This window comes from Lynx canadensis, chromosome C1, assembly GCF_007474595.2.
Source record: "Lynx canadensis isolate LIC74 chromosome C1, mLynCan4.pri.v2, whole genome shotgun sequence".
Classification (NCBI taxonomy): domain Eukaryota; kingdom Metazoa; phylum Chordata; class Mammalia; order Carnivora; family Felidae; genus Lynx; species Lynx canadensis.
In genome coordinates this window covers 21,226,695-21,245,885 of record NC_044310.1, presented here as the reverse complement: position 1 = coordinate 21,245,885, position 19,191 = coordinate 21,226,695, and the positions used below count along the sequence as shown (strand labels likewise).

Genomic DNA, 19,191 nt, shown 5'->3' with positions numbered 1-19,191 from the left:
ATTTAGTTTTTTTTTTGTGTGTGTGCCTTTTTTATTCGACTTCTGCTATCACCTCTGGTGTACACTTTATCAACATTGTTTTCCAAATGGAAAAATAATCTGCAGATTTTAGTCTCTCCCCCGCCCGCTTTCCCGACTCGGAGATTTCACTCCCAGAATCCTCCATCGTCTTCTGGTCTGATTAATTTTAATTTTAGGTCACTTGAACAAACCTCTCCTGGGTCTTCCTTTTGCTCTTTCTTTTTTTTTCTCTTTGGATCTCTTGTTTCCTAGATCCTACATCCTCTTCTTACTTTATTCCCTCTTTTTGTTAAAGCACATTTTTATTACTGTCTAAGAAGGTTAGATGAGAGGTAAATGTCTGAAAATGTCTACATTCTAACTTCACACTTAATTTTTGGTTTGAAAGAGTTTAGAATTTGATTATGGAAATCATTTTTTTCCTTTCAGTTGTAAAGGCATTGCTCCATTGTCTTTGAAAATCTATTAAGAAATCTTATGCAGGGTGCTTCATGCAACTCTTGATCTCAGGGTCGTGAGTTCAAGCCCCATGTTCGGCATGGAGCCTACTTGAGAAAAAAAAAAGAAAAACAGAAAGGTCTTATGCCATTCTGATCCCAATTTTGGTTTTTTAGAGTCTTTTTTCTTTTCCCTTTATTTTTTAAAATATTTTCTTTTTTAAGTAATCTCTATACCCAACCTGAGGCTTGAACTCAACCCTGAGATCAAGAGTTGCATGCTCTACCAACTGAGCCAGCCAGGTGCCCCTAGAGTGTTAACTTTTTTTCTATTCTGAATTTTCATATGAGCTTTAGTGCTATCTTTTTTCATTTGTTGTGCTGGGTTCCTGGAACCATCTTTTATTTTAGGGACTTGAGTGCCTCAATTCTGGGATGATTTTGTATATTTTGGGGTTTGGAGTTTTTTGTTATTAGTTTGTTTTGCCTTTGCTGAAGAGTATGTAATGACAAGGAAAGGAAATACAAATTATAAAAAAAAAGTATAACTCTTTTTATTTTTTTTAACCAGAGGGAAAAATACTTGCTCTCTTTGTGTGTGGGGAGGATGGGGGAGTGGTTGAGGGGGTAGCAGCTTTATTGAGATATAATTCATATACCATAAAATTCACTCATTTGAAATCTACAGTTCAGTGGTTGTTAGTCTCTTCACAGAATTATACAACTCTCAACACTGTCATTTTTAGAACATTTTCATCACCCCTAAAAGAAACCCCTACCTATTAGCAGTCACTCCCATTTTTTTCCAACCCCCACAGCCCTTAAGCAACTAACTACTAATCTACTTTCTGTCTTTATAGATTTGCCTGTTCTGGACATTTCAGATAAATGGAGTCATATAATATGTGGTGTCTGTGACTGGCTTATTTCACTTAGTGTAATGTTTTTAAAGTTCATCCATGTTGTAGCAGATATGAGTACCTCTTTTCTTTTTAGGGCAGAATACTATTCTGTTGTATGGACATACCATTGTTTATCCATTCATCAGTTGATGGGTTGTATCCACTTTTTGGTTATTATGAATGTTGCATGAACATTCATGTGCAAATTTTGTTTTTTTCCTTTTTTTTAAACTCGTGCATAAGTTTTATGTGGAAATATGTTTTCATTTTTCTTGATAATATACTTAGGAGTGAAGTTGCAGAGTCATGTGGTAATTGTTTTTCCAAAGTGCTACATACACCCTTTAACATTCATACCAGCAGTGTGTGAGACTTCCATTTTCTTATATTAGTTTTTTGATAATTTCTTCTCTGTTTTTGCTCTTTCATTCTGTAATGACAATTGGTTGGATATTGAATCTTCTGCATTGGTCCTCTTAGGGTTTTTTGTCTTTGATTTCCTATTTTTCATTTCTTTATAATTCTAAGTTCCACTTGCTAGGGAGATTTTTCTTAGTTTATCTTCTAAACTTTGTAAGTTTTATGGTTTTTTGCTATAAAAATTAGAATTCTCATGAGGTTTTCTTGTTGACTAGTCCTTTTTTTGTTTGTTTCTTAAAGATTTTATTTGGGGGCACCTGAGTGGCTCAGTTGGTTAAGCATCCAACTTCAGTTCAGGTCATGGTCTCGCGGTTCATGAGTTCAAGCCCCAAGTCGGGCTGTGTGCTGACATCTTGGAGCCCGGAGCCTGCTTTGGATTCTGTGTCTCCCTTTCTCTCCGTCCCTCCCCAACTTGTGCGTGCTCTCTCTCTCTCTCAAAAATATAAAAAAAAAAAGGAAAGATTTTATTTTGTAAGTAATCTCTACACCCAAGGTGGGGCTTGCAGAATCCTGACATCAAGAGTCATACTCTTCCACCAGCTGAGCCAGCCAGGCACTTCTAATTGGTCCTTTTTTTCCCCAAGCCACTCTGTTCTTATTTTATGGTTGTAATATCTTCTCTTACCTTTCTTTCCAAGGAATTCCATTTTTTGACATTTTCTTCTTTTCCCTGCATTGTCTTAGTGTCCCCTGGGCCCTTTTTTTCTCCTTGGTTTGCTTATTTTCTTTTTAGTATTGGAGATTTCCTTCACATGTTTGGTGTTCTTGACGATCTGTTCTTAAAGACTGAGCCACTAAAAAGCTGATGTGAAGCAGAATTTACTGATTGGCTTCATCTAGTAACATACTGTTAATGTTTAGCAACCAATTTGGTGGAGGAAAAGGCCCTAATTTTTAGCGTTTCCTAATTTCTGTGGTGTACATATTCCCAATATACCCTATTTTAAGCTATCAACATGTTGCTGAATGCAAGATTGTGAAGAAATGCATGTAATTAATTGACTTTTATGAGCTCCTCTCAGCTGGCTTTAGCAAACCACTGGCTTCACTCCAGAATAATTTGTCCACAAGTCAGCCTTCTTATTGGAGGATCTCTACATCTCAGCATCTGTAAGTCTATTCTCTAGAGTCATTTGGTATCTCCAGAAAGGAATCCTCCAGGCTCCTATCTGGAGGGTTTATCTCTAGCTTCTGACATCCTGAAAGCAAGGCAAGAGAAAGAGGCTGTATGTCTCCCCTGCCATCACTGTGTCTGATGTATTCTAATCCAGAGCCATGGCTATTCAGTGTTCTAGGGAATAAACCTGCTGAGTTCTGGTATGTGTGGGGAGGAGTCACTTGGCTGCTTTTGGAGTGTGGAGGGAATGGGGACTAGTCTGTATATAGACTTGTAATACTTTCTCAGATTTTAGTTCCGTGCCTCAGCCCAATCTTTTATGTAAATAGCACTTCCAGAAGCTGGATCTTTTGGGGGCTGCAAGGGGCAAATCAGTTTAACTCTCATTGGTGTCCCCTTTATGGGCACTTATGTTGTACATTCCATCTGCAGGTCAGATCCCACTTTTCCTCTGTTATCTCCTTGGCAAAAGTTTACTTTAAAAGTTTGTTGGAGGGGCGCCTGGGTGGCGCAGTCGGTTAAGCGTCCGACTTCAGCCAGGTCACGATCTCGCACTCCGTGAGTTCGAGCCCCGCGTCAGGCTCTGGGCTGATGGTTCGGAGCCTGTTTCTGATTCTGTGTCTCCCTCTCTCTCTCTGCCCCTCCCCCGTTCATGCTCTGTCTCTCTCTGTCCCAAAAATAAAAATAAACGTTGAAAAAAAAAAATTTAAAAAAAATAAAATAAATAAATAAATAAAAAAATAAAAGTTTGTTGGAGGGGTGCCCAAGTGGCTCAGTTGATTAAGCATCTGACTTTGTCTCAGGTCATGATCTTGTGGTTTGTAAACTCAAGCCCCACATTGGGCTGTCTGCTGTTAGCACAGAGCCTGCTTCAGATCCTTTGTTCCCCTCCCTCTCTGCCCTCCCTCGCTCATGCACTCTCTCTCTCTCAAAAAATAAACAAATAAAAGTTTATTGGAATCTCGTGTCTATTAAATTTTTCTCTCCTGTTGTCTTTGTGAATTTATATGTCTTTTTTCCCTTTATTATTTTAGTGGATTTAGGGAAGGAGAGGAGGTCATTTTTGGATTTGATTTGCCATGTTTAATCAGAAATCTCTCTGTTAGGAGGTGCCTGGCTGGCTCATTTAGTAGAGTATGTGACTCTTGGTCTCAGGGTGGTGAGTTCAAAGCCCCATGTTGGGCGTAAAGCTTACTTTAAAAAAAAAGAGAGAGAAAGGGGTGCTTGGGTGGCTCAGTTAGTCATCTCTTTTCTTCAGCTCAGGTCATGATCTCATGGATTGTGAGTTCAAGCCCCATGTTGGGCCTTGTGCTGACAGTGTGGAGCCTGCTTGGGATTCTCTCTCTCTCTCTCTCTCTCTCTCTCTCTCTCTCTCTCTCTCTCCCTCTCTCCCTCTCTCCCTCTCTCCCTCCCTCCCTCTCTCTCTGCCCTTCCCTCACTCTCTGTGCATCTCTGTGGATGGTATCCATTTGGTTTCATAGAAAAGATAACAATGCAATAATAGTCTAACAGAATAAGGTATACCTGTCTATGATTGTAATTCATTTTATTTTTGGTCAGCAGAGGAGGCCAAGGTATTGACTGATTAAAACTCCAATTTTTAGCTTCAAATTCTGATTTTACTCTTCACATAGTCCAGGATAAATGATAATGAAGTGGAAAGAACCCAGGATTTGGACATGGAACCTGGAAGTTGAATCCTGCTTCTGGTGCTTAGCAGTTGCATGGCCATGAGTCAGCATCCTTCTGTATAGAAGGAGGATAAAATCCATGCCCCATTTTTTTCACAGGATTAATAGAAGGACTAGGTGAGATAATGGAAATAAAAATGCTTTAGGAGACTGTGAGTGAGGAAGTATAAAGATTCACTTTTGTTTTCCCACCTAATTCAGAAGAAAATATGAGAGTGAGGGATTGGCCTGATTGATTCCTGCCAGGTAGGAAGTACAGAAAGTAACATCCTCAGAAAGGTGTGAGTTGTGCTCAACCTGGTTAATGAGTTGATGTGTTTTTAGTGTTGTTCTCACTCCTCTTCCTCCTCACCTTAGCCCAAATGCTGATTCCATGGCTTCTAATAGAAAGCCTGACTAAATATGTGATTCAAGCAGACACAGTTGTCCCAGCAACAGGAGCCTACTCTGCCAGTGTCATGGTTACTCTCCCCCACTTTTGTCTTCCCCAGATGCTGCTGCAGATTGCTGATGATTTTATCGAGAGTGTGGTGACAGCAGCCTGCCAGCTTGCTCGGCATCGCAAGTCCAGCACCCTGGAGGTGAAAGATGTCCAGCTGCATCTAGGTATGTGGTCTTGTTTCTCCCTGAGGCATTCACACTGTTGCTCCTTTAGGACCACCAGGAAGATCTAGTCAGAGGAACCTTCATGTCAGAATTAGGCTATTGGGCTCTGGGATGTATGTATTCATTCCATAGCAGATTTACATAGAGAAGGGAAGCCCATCCATGGTAAGGAGAATGAGCCAAGGCATTGGGTTTGCCACTTTCTGTCTGTATCACCTTGTCCTTCCTACCAACTTTCTCTTAGAGCCTGTTTCCTCATTTGTAAAGTGGAGATCATAATATCATCCCTGTAGGGTGATCATGAGAATTACGGGTTATGTTTGTCAAGTGACTGGCACAGGACCTGGCACAAAGTAGAGTTTTATAAATGTAGCAATTATGTCTCCACCATTTAAATAATGGTGTTTCTCTTCCAGTTTTTAGCCTATTTATGCATTGCCCCCCTCCCCCAAATTGTAATCATAATATACATATAATTTTGTGTTCTGTTTTTCTACACTAAATTCAAGCTTGGGTTTTTCTGAGATAACATTGATAACCATAATTACTTGGGAAATAAACAAGCCCCACTCTGCATTGGTTACAATGCAGTTCAGAAGAAAGTGAACAGTCTTGTGAGTACAGAGATAGTCAAGCCAACTGAATGAGGCAGATTGAGGGATTCGGTATAGATCAGCCCATGACTGATTACTGAAAAAGGCTTCCTTCCCAGTGTCAGGAAGGTATAGCTTAGGGAGACGCTGGTAGTCTTGGTGGAGTAAATAACACACTTCTGGTTAACGTTGCTGGTATTAGTAATAGAGGACAGATATTCCAGTTATGTGTTATTGGGTAACAAACTGCTCCAAGACAGTGGCTTAAAACAATAACAATGGTTTATTTTGTTCATAAGTCAGGGGGTGACTGGGTTTAGCCAGGCAGTTTTGCTAAGGGGTTTCTCACGTAATTAAAGTCAGGTGGTGGCCGGGGCTGAGATTGTTTTGAAGGAAGATGTATTAGTCTCCTAGGGCTGTCGTAACAAAGTACCATAAACTAGGTAGCTTAAAAAAACAAAATTTATTCTCTCACAGTTCTGGCGGCCAGAAATCTAAAATCAAGGTATCAGCAGGGCCATGATCTCTCCAGTGTTACTGTGGAAGAATCTTTCCATGCCTTTTCCTAGCTTCTGCTGGTGGCTAGGAATCCTTGCCTGCATATAGCTGCATCACTCCGTCTATGCCTCTGAGTGACCTTCTCTCCTGTGTGTGTCTCTTGGTCTGCCTCTTCTGCTCTTCAGGATGCTAGTTATACTGGATTAAGGGCCCACCCTACTCCTGTATGACCTTATCTTAATTAGTTACATCTGCAGTGACCCTATTACCAATATATTCTGAGGTGCTGGGGGTTAGGACTTAAACATGTCTTTTTCTTTTTGAGGGACACAATTCAACCCATAACAGGGTTTCATCATGTCCAAGTCTGATACCAGGGCTAAATGCTCTCAAAAAGCTGGGACTCCAAAGGTCTTCCTTTGTCTGCAGTCTCCCTACATGATCTCATCCCGTGCAGTCCCGGGATGGCTAGACTTCTTTTTTTTTTTTTTAATTGTTTTTTAATGTTTATTTATTCTTGAGAGAGAGAGAGAGAGAGAGAGAGACAGAGTGCAAGTGAGGGAGGGGCAGAGAGAGAGGGAGACACAGAATCCGCAGCAGAATCTAGGCTCTGAGCTGTCAGCACAGGACCTGATGTGGGGCTTGAACTCCTAAACCGTGAGATCATGACCTGAGCTGAAATCGGATGCTTAATTGACTGAGCCATCCAAGCGCCCCTGGCTGGACTTCTTACATGGTGGCTATAGGCTCCCAGGATGAGTATCCTATAACCACCTGGCAGAAAGTGCACGGCTTTCACTGACCCAGTGTCTGAAGTCCCTCAGTGTCACTCCACTGAATTCTATTCTTTGAGGCAATCTCCACTCCTTAACAGGAGGCATGTAAAGGAATTTGCAGACATGTTTTAAAACCACCATAATGCAAATGGATAGAAAGTAGAATGGTGATGATGAGGGGCCGTGGGAGGGGTGAGATGGGCACTGCTTTAATGTGTACAGAGCATTAGTTTGACATGATGAAAACGTTTTGGAAATGAGTAGTGATAATGGTTGTACAACAAGGTGAATGAGCTTAATGCCGCAGAACTGTATGCCTAAAAATGGTTATGGGGCGCCTGGGTGGTGGCTCAGTCAGTTGGGCCACAACTTTGGCTCAGGTCATGATCTCGCGGTCCGTGAGTTTGAGCCCTGCATCGGGCTCTGTGCTGACAGCTCAGAGCCTGGAGCCTGTTTCAGATTCTGTGTCTCCCTCTCTCTCTGACCTTCCCCCATTCATGCTCTGTCGTTCTCTGTCTCTAAAATGAATAAACATTTAAAAATAATTAAAATAAAATAAAATAAAAATGGTTAAAATGGTAATTTTTATGTATATTTTGCCACAACCCTCCCCCACAAAACAGATTATATTACTTTGAGAGTTTAGCATTCCTATTTTTAAATTTTTTTAAGTTTATTTATTTATTTATTTATTTATTTGAGAGAGCATGTATAAGTGGGGGAGGGAGCAGAGAGAGAGAGAGGAAGAGAGAGAATCCCAAGCAGCCTCCATGCTGTCAGTGCAGAGCTGATACTGGGCTCACTCAGTCTCACAAACTATGAGATCTTGACCTGAGCCGAAATCAAGAGTCGGATGCTTAACTGACTGAGCCACCAAAGCACCCCAAAATATTTTGTATTTTAATTATTAGAAATAACATTGGAATGTTAGTTTATTCATTATGGGTGAGAAGTAATTGTCACAAAGATAGGAATACTCACAAGTCTGCATTGCCAGAACAGCTTCTGTAGCAGGCCTAGGTGGAGACCGATGCATAATCAGATCGCTTGGGGGGCATGGGATTGGAGCAAGGGGAATTGAGGAACCTGGTATTGAATGACACCTGACCACCCAGGTCTGCTGCACACCACCCCCAACAAAGATAGACTTGCAGATGGGGATGTAAAATCTGGACATCTCCTCTCTTCTGACCGACTGGGATGGGTGCTGCCAGGTTTGCTTCTCACCTGATTTTCTGTACTTGCGTAGTTAAATAACCTCCCTTTCTGATAGACAGTCTTTAGAAATGTGGAAGTTTAGGAGCACCTGGGTGGCTTAGTTGGTTAAATGTCCATCTCTTGATTTCGGCTAAGGTTGTGATCTCACGGTTCGTGGGTTTGAGCCCTGCATGGGGCTCTGTGCTGACAACTTGGAGCCTGCTTGGGATTATCTCTCTCTCACTCCCTCCCTCTCCTTTTGCCTCTCTCCCTGCTCATGCTCTCTTTCTCAAAATAAATAAACTTAAAAAAAAAAAAGAAATGTGGGAGTTCAATGAGATAATGTACATGGAATGCTTTGTACAGTGCTGCTTTATTTTTATATTTTTAAATGTTTTTTAATTTGTTTTAGAGAGAGACAGAATGCAAGCAGGGGAGGGGCAGAGAGGGAGACACAGAATCCAAAGCAGGCTCCAGGCTCCAAGCTGTCAGTGCAGAGCCTGACTCAGGGCTCGAACTCATGAACTGTGAGATCATGACCTGACCCAAAGTTAGACACCTAACCAACTGAGCCACCCAGGTGACCCTACAGTGCTGCTTTATACCACACATTTTACTATACCTTTTAGTCACTAAATGATTGTTGTTGCTGTTACATTAATGTAATACAAAATATAAATATACGCGTATTTAAAACTTTTTAAATTTTCACTTATTTTTGAGAGAGAGAGAGCAAGCCGGGGAAGGACAGAGAGAGAAACAGAGGATCCAAAGCAGACTCTGCACTGAGACTGGAGAGCCGATGTGGGGTTCAAACTCACAAGCTGTGATCATCACCTGAGTCGAAGTCAGACACCCAACTGAGTCACCCAGGCGCCCATAAATATATACAAATTTACATACATTGCTACACATACTTAACATGTGTGCATTCTTGCCTGGTAGCTACTATCTTTTTTTTTTTTTTTAAGATTTTTTTTTTTTTTTTTTTTTTTTTTTTTTAAGTAATCTCTGCAATGTGGAGCTCAGACTCACAATCCCGAGATCAAGAGTCGCATCCCCTACTAACTGAGCCAGCCAGCCTGGCTGTTCTCTTTCTTTAAAGACACTTTACATATCCATATCCTGACCTACTTTTATTGATTGTAAAGTTTAATTCCCAGAGAATAATCTTTTTTAAAGGCTCATTTTTTTTTTTAAGTTTATTATTTTTGAGAGAGAGACATAACGTGAGTGGAAGAGGGAGACCCAGAATCTGAAGTTGGCTCCAGGCTCCAAGCTGTCAGCACAGAGCCCAATGTGGGGCTTGAACTCGGGAACTTCGAGGTCATGATCTAAGCTGAAGTCGGACACTTAACCAACTGAGCCACCCAGGCACCCCGGGAATAATCTTAGTTCCACTTTCTTTTCTTTTTTTTTTTTTTTTTTTAACGTTTATTTATTTTTGAGACAGAGAGAGACAGAGCATGAACAGGGGAGGGGCAGAGAGAGAGGGAGACACAGAATCTGAAACGGGCTCCAGGCTCTGAGCTGTCAGCACAGAGCCCGATGCGGGGCTTGAACTCACGGACTGTGAGATCATGACCTGAGCCGAAGTTGGATGCTTAACCGACTGAGCCACTCAGGCGCCCCATTAGTTCCACTTTCAAGGACTGACAACAAATATCATTTGCAGAAGGCTTCAGATATTTTTATTTTCAAATAAATATTGGAAGAGAGCTGTATATAAAATTATTCTAGAACCAAACATAAATCATTTATTCACCCAATAGTTACTGTACAGTAGACACAAAGTATAACTATAAAATCACTAATACTCAATTTGATTTAAGTAAGTGGCTGCCTGGGGCAAAACAGATTTGCAAAACAAATGTTTTCAGTGCTTTAGGGCATATGATAAAGTATCTTACTCCTTTTGAATAGGCTTATTCCCTAAATAATCTTGTGTAGGTATAATTTTTTTATATTGGGTATACTTAAAGTGCCCCGCACTTTTATTCATGGGTTTGGGCGTCCGTGTAGCTGTGCCAATTACTGACATACTCTAATAAACAAAATCTCTTTGCCCTCTTGGAACCTTTAGGGACACTCTTACAGGGATGACCATATCCAGTGGCACCAGAACACAGGGCTGTGCTATGGACATACCTATGTCTATATCCATATCTCTGTGCATTTATCCCAGGCTCTGGGATTGCATTATGTCATTGAATGCTTTCAACCACCCTATGACATGGTTATTACTGTTGTTACTACCATGTAAAAGATGAAGAAACTGAGACCCAGCGTCATACAGCTCTACAGTGAAGCAGCAGAACTGGGACTTGGCTCTTAACTCCAGAATGCTCAAAATGCCTTTCTCCTCCTTCTCTTCCTTTGGGTTTGAGAGGAGTGACTTTGAACATAGGAATAAGACAACTGAAGGTGCCTGGCTGGCTCAATGGGGAGAGCATGTGACCCTTGATCTCAGGATCGTGAGTTCAAGCCCCATGTTAAGTGTGGAGCCTACTTTAAAAAAAAAAAAAAAAAAGACAACTGAAGAAACAAATGACTTTTCTGTTCTCTTGAGCTGCATGGAAACCTTAGGGCTCATAACTCACAGCCTGGACTCATTTCCCTCTTTTGTCTTTGCATGTAGGTCGAATGGTGTCATTTCAAACCTTGGAGGCACCACATGTGATTCCCCCATTTGTATTCCATAGAATCCCTCTGCAGGGTTACTGCTAATTAATATAGCTGATTGCTCAGATTAGTGCTCCCTGACCCTTGTCCAAGGGTCCCCCTGCACTTTGATACTGCCTTCCCTGTCCCCTTATCTCTGGCCTCTTCCTTGCAGAACGCCAGTGGAACATGTGGATCCCTGGATTTGGCTCTGAAGAAATCCGACCCTACAAAAAGGCTTGCACCACAGAGGCTCACAAACAGGTGAGGAGCTGTCAGAAACCCAGGGGAGTCACAGCTGATCCTTGAGCTGTGTCTCCAAGGGAGCAAGACAGCACACACAGCTACTATCACTGCAGTTGTCACTTCCCTCACACAGTAAGCTCCACTCCCTGGACCAGAGAGCAGAGAGGGCAAGAAGCACAGGGCTCCATGGGAGAACAGTGAGATACATCTGTGGTACTTTGCTGTTCCCACATGTGGCCTCAGTTTTTTCTCTCAGTCCTGATGGGCGCCACTTAAAGCTGTTGATTGTAGATTCTTCTAATAGGGACAGAACTCGCCCCTCCATGTCTCCCTAATGAAATCCTCCTGCACTGTTGCTGTCAGAACATCATATGTGGCCCTCTGGGTAGAGGGCAGTTTAAAGAAAGGAGAGATAAGCCATACTTGTGCACGAGGGTCGCGCCCAGACTGCCGTGCTAGGCATTCTGGCCTCTGTCCCAGCTTCATCTTTGTTCTCTGCCCCTCTGACTACAGAACTGAGGGGTCAGTATGAGAACTAACTCCACTTCTGCTGTGAACAAGTTGTCTCTGTCATTGGTTAATCTGATAGCAGTGATGGCTTCCTCTTGACAACATCTTAATTTAGCTGGTGCTCTGATTTCAAAAGTGAGTTCTTTCCAAGCTTAATGGGCATAGTTGGGTGGTTGTAGCTGACTGTCCCTTGCTTTTCCATATCCTGGGATCTCCGGAGTGTGTGTGTTTACAAAGCTCACAGAGGAAGCCCTACACGGAAGCCACTGATAGCCTGAATCAAAAGATCACAGTATTCCTCAGAAGGCAGTCCTTCAGACAAGGGATGGTCATTTTGGCTCTGTTCCCAAATTATCCACTTTTCAGCCCTATCTCCCTCCCCGTCCCCCTCTCTCAGCAAGTATCATAATATTAGGACAATCTCTTGGTCAAAGAGTAAGCAAAGCCAATCAGTAATTTGGCCAGTGGCTGGAAATAGTAAAATTTGAAACCTGTGACCTGAATGTTTCCCTGATGGGTTGTGGTGGAAATTGTTAGTGTCAGTTTCCTTCACTATAGGTCATCAAGAGTGAAATATCAGCTCCCTTTATGTGTGGCAACAGTCTTGAAACAGTCCCCTTCCCTATTTTCTTCATCCTCAGAGAGATTGGACTCTAGAATCCTCAGAGATTAGGAGTCTAGAAAACATATGCTTTGATGACCTATCCCCTAAGTCCCCAAAAGGCAAGAGCTGTCACCTTCTGTTTTTAACTTTCTTGCCATCCTGCTAACCTACAGTAGTTTGGGTCTTTTGATCAACAGAATGGATCTACTGGCCTGTCCAAACATCTCTTGGGGTCCTGAAGACTGCTCTTAGGCTCAAAGGAGCCTGCTGAGCTGCGCTGTACATGTAGGTTCCCAAGGGCTCCAGCTTGTGGTATAGACCGTGCCACACATGGGTGACTAGGACAGTTCCTGACTCTAACCTGTGTTATTGGTTATTTCACTCTCCTTTCAGAGAATGGCATTGATCCGGAAAACAACCAAGAAATAACACATGGAAAGGTCAGGGAATGGACAACAATGTATTTGGAGATACTTGAGCTGAGACCTCAGCCATCTCATCCTTGGATTTTTTTTTTTAATGCTTTACAGAGAAGCATATATTTTTTATTAACAGTACAGCAATATCTATAATGACTGAGAGGATCTGCCAAAAGAATAAAGCCTCCTATCCCAACTTCCAGTCCCTTTCCCTGCCGTCTCAGAGAGGAACAATGTATCTTCCAGAGAAGATTTTATTTGTGGTTTATTATATAAGTGATTGAATATGGAACAAAGCATTACGGTCTTGTTTGGTGAGACAGTATTAGCAGGATTTGTAGAGGTTTTTGTTTCCTTTTCTCTTCCCCTTTTCCCTGTACTTTGTAATGTCAGTGTTTATATGAATATGACTTTCATTTGCTTTTCCAGAATAAAGAAGTTATTAATCGAAGAACACAGGGTATACATGGCTTATAGCCTTTGAAAGGCCAGAGAGAGTTCAGAGGACAAGCAAGGCTGGATGTAGCTCTCTGTCAGCAGGTGGCAGCACCACTATTCATTCTGTGAGGAGAAAAAAAACCCAGAAATTTTTCTATTATTTTACTCCAAGGAAGGCCATACCGTCAGTAGGAGTTTGAGTCGTTTCTCTGCCATAAGAACGGGACAGGGTGACTCTCATGAGCCCCAATCTCAAGAGTTTTGGCAAAGTCTTTTTTGACCTGCTCTTCTAGAACTCCTGATGTTCATCCTTGGCCCCAAGAAAGGATGGCAGTAGCTTGGGGAAAGGCCCATCTGTGCAGGTGCCTGTCTGTTCTTAGTTGTTGATGTCCCTGATCCCTGTATTTTCAACATCATGCAGAGGAAACCAGGCACCTTAAGAACTCAGGGTCATGACCTTCAGTGGTACCTAGCATCACCCTGTCCTGAGCCCAGTGTAGCCCTTGTGGATTGTGAGGGTTCCTTGGGCCTCAGGGGGCGTGGGTGTTCCATCCAGAGATCACCAGCATGGGTATACCCATCTTGTCCTGCTTTTCTCCTCTGCCTTGAATCTTGGCCTGAGATGGGACCAAGGCTTTTCATTCCCTCCCACTTGGAATTTGGCCCCATAACCCCTCTCTTAAGTGAGCAGCCCAAAGGCTGTGCTGATGTTCCTGTTGCTCTTGGCCAAGGTCTCAACATGGCGAGCACCCAAAGAAGCAGCCAGCTTCTCTTCCTCCAACGTCACCTGTTGCTTGGGCACCAGGTCACTTCTGCGGCCTACCACCAGGAAGAGGATGTTGAAGAGTTTCACTTTTTCCAGAACCTCCTGATACCACTGGGTGACATTCTCAAAGGATGTTCTGTTGGTGATATCAGACAGCAAAAGGCCTCTCGCTGAGTTCCGATAGTAGGAGCGAGTCACTGACCTTGACAACCAAGAAGGAACCCAGAATTAGTTTTGAAACCTTCATTAAGGACAGAAAGGGACAAAAGAATTGGGCAGTTTAATGGAAGGAGCTGGGGTAGAGTCAAAAGATCTCAATTCTTGATCAGCTGTGTGACAGGTAAGTGGCTTCATCCATCTTGAGCCTTGTCCTATCTGTATGTGGAGGGGCTTGTTCATTCAGCAAGTATTTATAAGCTGGACCTGGGCCTGTGTTGATGAATAAAAACATGGAGCGGTCCTGCCATAGAGTGGGTGTAAAACTGCCTCTGTGCCTAGGGCTGCAAAGGAGAGGTTCACAGGACTGGGGGCAGCGGTCTGACCAACTGAGTTGAGTGACTCAGGTGAAGGCGTGGAGGTCTCTTTGAGGGAGAGAGAACTGCATGGAAGCCAGCCCCAAGGCAGTGTAGTGAGGTGAGTCAGGCCAGGTCATGCAGTGCCTCATAGGCCCCAGCAAGAGTGCACTTTATCCAAAAGGTAACAGGGGCCACTAGGGGATTTTCATCAGGTTTGCAGTTGTTTTTGTTTTAACAGAATGCCAAGATTTTATTTATTTTTTCTCTTTTTTTTATATTAAATATAATTTATTGTCAGGTTTGCAGTTTTAAAACATCACTCTGGCCAGGCAGTGGAGTACAAATAGCCAGGAGGGGGGAAGGGACAGGGCAGGCGTGGAAGCAGAGAGATTCATTAGAAGGCTGTTGCCTGGATGGAGGTGGTGGTAGTGAAGTGGAGGGCAGGGGGAATTCTGAAAGATGGTTACACGGCGCACTCACAGGCTTTGACGACTGTGTGTAGGAGTACAGGACAGGGGCACCACCAAGTGATCTATGAGGCATCTTCTGACTTGGTGTGGCCATCCTTAGTGCAGCTCACCCGCACCCTGGGTTCGAGGCCCTCTTCCTCATTGACTGAGAACCATAGCCAGATTCCCAGAGCCTAGCCCAGTGCTGAGGAGCTCAGGGACAGCAGGGCTGATGGACTCCAGCATCCTTGTAGAGGATCCTTGTAGGGTGCTTACAGGTGCCTCATGCTATGCTAAGTGCCTTCCATAGATAAGTGCATTGTGTTTTCCCAGCAAGTCTGAAGAAGGAAGAATGTGCTTGGCCTGTGTCACACAGTGTAATTGTAGTATCTTATCTAATCCCATGTTCCCAGGAGGAAACTGAGAGTTAAAAGTTTAACTTACTCAAAATCACACAGCTTGTGTTGGTGCCGAGGCTTCAGCCAAGTCCATCTGACTTCCGGAGCCTGCCTCTGCCCTGTCTCCCTAAGTCTTATGGAGACAAGATGGGGGTGACTAAGAACAGCATATGCAAAGGCCCAGAGGTGTAAAGAGGTCAGTGCATCATGTGGCTCAAGCACAAGGTGTAACACTGGGAGACGATGTCCAGAGATGAGCAGCAAGTAAACTTGAGAGGTGGACAGCTTGCAGGCAATAGTGTCAAAGTCTTCAGAGGCTGCTGTGCGTGCGCGCGCGCATGTGTGTGTGTATCTGTCTTGCAGGAATGGGAGGGTGTAGTGTTGGTGGCCCAGAAGGCTGGCCTTGGGCTTCCCACCCCTCTTCAGCCTGAGCAATACCTTTTCCTAATTGGGGGACATTTTTAGGACTAAAAGAGGATTCTGATGCTAAAAATAAGCATATAAACAAAAAGTTTGAAAACTACTGTCCAGGTGATGGGGAGCCAGTGGAGGTTTGGGGGGAGGACTAATGTGATTGTGTTTCCATGTTAAAAGCCTTGCTCTGGCTGCCAGTGTGGAGAATGGAGTTGGAGGCGGGTGGGAAGGGTACAGCCAGGAAGTTGCTGCAGTTAATTTGAACTAAAAGTAAAGGGATATGGCATGTGAGGTTTTCCTAGGAAAGTATTAACCAAAAGATAGAGGTAGGGTGTGGCTGCAACAACAGGAGTGAGTTTTGAGGACACAAAAGGAAGCATCTGGTACCAGAAAGTCATCCTGGAAAGTCCCGTGTGCCTGAATGAGGGGAAGCAGGGAGGAGGAGGCCAGAGCTGGACTGAAGCCTCACAGTTACCTATAGTTAAGAAAAAGCCCCCAACATCACCCAGTGCTGCCCTTTATTTTACTGGTAAGAACATTAAGGTCTGGAGAGGTCATTATGACCTGTCTGAGGTCACTGGGCAGGCTAGGACTCAGACCTGTGCTCTTGGCCCATTGTCTTTCCTTCTCATGGAAACCGTGGCCTTGAAATGCTAGAGTCTAGTGGGGCAAAATGATAAGAGACAGCAGAGCCTGAAATCTCAAAGAAGGGAGCCACTCAGGTGCCCTAAAGGCTCAGAGAAGGAACTGATACATTAGGTTGGGCCAAACCTTGAAGGATGAACAGAGTTTTGACATAGATGGAGAAAGGACATTCCAGACAAGGGATGGGCACATGAAAGACCCAAAGGGAGCTTGTTAACAGAAGGAAGTTAACACTCATTGGGCACTTAACACATGTCATCATATTTAATCCTCTAACAAACCTGTGACGTAGGAATTGTTCTCATTTTACCATAAAGACTGAGGCTCAGAGGTAGAGAGATTAGACTCCCACCCCCAATATCTTCAGTTCCAGCTTCATGTGTGGAGAGCAGGATGGGTCTTCCCTCTTTACCCACTAGGTTTCAGTGGCTCCCAGGGCAGGCTGGATCTTCAGAAAGGGACTACAGGTAGCAGACTTTGGCTCTGTGCCTTCTAAAGGGCAAAAAGCATGGATCCAGGCCTGGGAGCTTGACCATGTGGAAGCTGCTATGGCCAGAGAGGGTTTAGCCAGGGTGCTGCTTTGGAGAGGGCGTTTTGTGTGTTCAGACTAGCCTAGGGATAGCCCCGAAGGGACGATTCTGGAATCTCACCCTTAATAAGAAAGCAGAGCCCAGTTCACATCTCCGGGTCTGGAGGCAGGGAGCAGGGTGGGGGTGCGGTCAAGATCTTTTAAGATCTTTGGTAGAGTCTGGAATCCTTGTTATTTCCCCAGTGTTTACTTTGGTAGTCTCTGTTCCCTTACAGTGATTAGGAGCAAAACCCTCAGGGGAAGAAGGGGACATCCATTTTGTGAATTCCTACTGTGTGGCCAGCACTGCCTTAAATTTCTCATCTAATCTTTTCTTAAGAAAGAAAATTTATTTTTAATCTTTATTTATTTTTGAGAGAGAGAGACAGAGCATGAGTGGGGAAGGGGCAGAGAGAGAGGGAGACACAGAATCCGAAGCAGGCTCCAAGCTCTGAGCTGTCAGCATAGAGCCTGATGTGGGGCTCAAACCCACAAACTGCAAAATCATGACCTGAACCGAAGTCACACGCTTTAACCAACTGAGCCACCCAGGAGCCCCTCATCTAATCCTTTCTAAAAGCCTGTGAGTTAGGTATTACTATCCTCTTTTTCCAGAGGAGTCCACTGTGGCTTGCAGAGATGAAGTGAGTTCCCCAGGGTCCCACAGTTACACAGTGGAGCTGAGAGTCAAACTTGACTGCAAAGCTTACCCTACTTTTGGCAGCTAGGATGATACTATGGGTAAGAGGTGATCCTTGGGGTGCCTGAGTAGCTCAAGTTGGTTAAGCATCTGACTCTTGATATCATCTGACTCTCAAAATAAACTTTAAAAATAGTAGTAAAAGAGGAGGCAGTGCACAGCAAGACCCGCCCTGGCCCATCCCCTATGGGGAAGAAGCTAAGAAACCCACCTAGACTAGAAACCTCCCAAGAGCCCTTGGAAGAGGGGATTATCAGTCACATGATACTGAAGAGGAATCTGAGACTGAGTAAGTCCCCAGGTCACAAAGTGAATTAAATGGTTTTGCTCTTTTGCTGTGGCAACTGTCCATGCCCTTCCTGTGCCCACTGGCACAATGACACCTCTCCTATACCTGCAGATTCTTCTTCTTTTTTTTTTTTTTTTTTATTATTTTGAGAGAGGGAGAGAGACAGAGAAAACGTGAGAGTGGGGGAGATGAAGAGAGAATCCTAAGGAGGCTCCCGGCTTCGAGCACAGAGCCTGATGCCATGCTGGGCTCAAACTCATGAACCCTGAGATCATGACCTGAGCCGAAATCAAGAGTTGGATGCTTTATTGAGCCACCCACGTGCCCTACACCTGCTGAGATTCTTACCAACATAAACACCATCTCCAGGAAGCCTTCCCAGATTGCCCCAAGACATTTTCTGCCTAGCAGTTCCTGTTCTCCAGGAGGCCATTTCTGAGATGAGGATTAGTGAGCAGATATGGATTAGGGTATTCTGGAGAGCAATATCTGTGTGGGGGGGGGGGGGGGGAGGTGTGACTAAGCAGAGGGAGAAGAGCTGTGATGTTGTAAGAACAATGGCCTCAATTTGCCCCATGAAGACTGACAAAGCTGGGTTTGACCTTCTGAGTTGGGGCAAAGAAAGCCAGGCTTTTAAACACTCCTCCCAGCCCCAGTGGATTCAATAGATTAACATTGGATGTGGGCAGTTTCCAGAGGGTGCTGTGAACCCACCATCAACACCATCGCTGCCCTCCCAGGGACAAATGGGTGGGGGTAGGAGGCTGTGGGTTCTTCAGCCCCAAAGGAACAACTTGGTGGCTAATCAGAGTGTCCACTGTGTGCCTAACCTAGGAGCTGGCCCCTCGTGTTCATCCCTGCCTTCCAGATCCAGATCAGGCACCTGGCCTTGGAGTAGGGGCTCTGAGCAGCAACCCTGAGTTTCAGGGCACGCATTTAAGACTCATCCAAGCCTGAGGACCTAAGGAGGCTCCGAGGTAGGCTTGCCCTGAAATTTCCTGCCCAGTCCTTGCCTGTGCAGCAGCTTCCAGACGCGGTGCGTCTCAGCATCTGAGCTCAGAAACACTGCCAGAACTGTCCAAGATTGGAAAGAGTGATGAGGACAGTTGTTATTCAGTTCTTACCGGATGGCTGGCTCTGGGCTGAGCATGTCCCCACATTCATTGTCTCATTCATGCCCACACACTCCCACCCCCCCCACACCCCCACCCCCTGCCGTGATGTGGGTCTTTAATGAGCCCCACTGACAACTGAGGAAACAGGCTGAAGGACAGGAAGCCGCTGTACATGTGACTTCTCAGAGCTTGCTGG

At 44.2% G+C, this 19,191-nt stretch overlaps 1 protein-coding gene across 2 annotated transcripts in view; it reads left to right on the top strand.

Moving 5' to 3' along the window:
* The window catches only part of TAF12 (TATA-box binding protein associated factor 12), a 34,066-nt gene extending 20,917 nt beyond the window's left edge, over positions 1 to 13,149 (top strand). For both annotated transcript variants that reach the window (XM_030324392.1, XM_030324391.1), the window contains 3 exons: positions 5,080 to 5,194; positions 11,095 to 11,183; positions 12,673 to 13,149. In XM_030324392.1, the coding sequence (XP_030180252.1) occupies positions 5,080 to 5,194; positions 11,095 to 11,183; positions 12,673 to 12,708 (240 nt within the window). In that variant the 3' untranslated portion in view covers positions 12,709 to 13,149. The remainder of the gene's footprint in view (positions 1 to 5,079; positions 5,195 to 11,094; positions 11,184 to 12,672) is intronic.
* Positions 13,150 to 19,191: the final 6,042 nt, after the last annotated feature.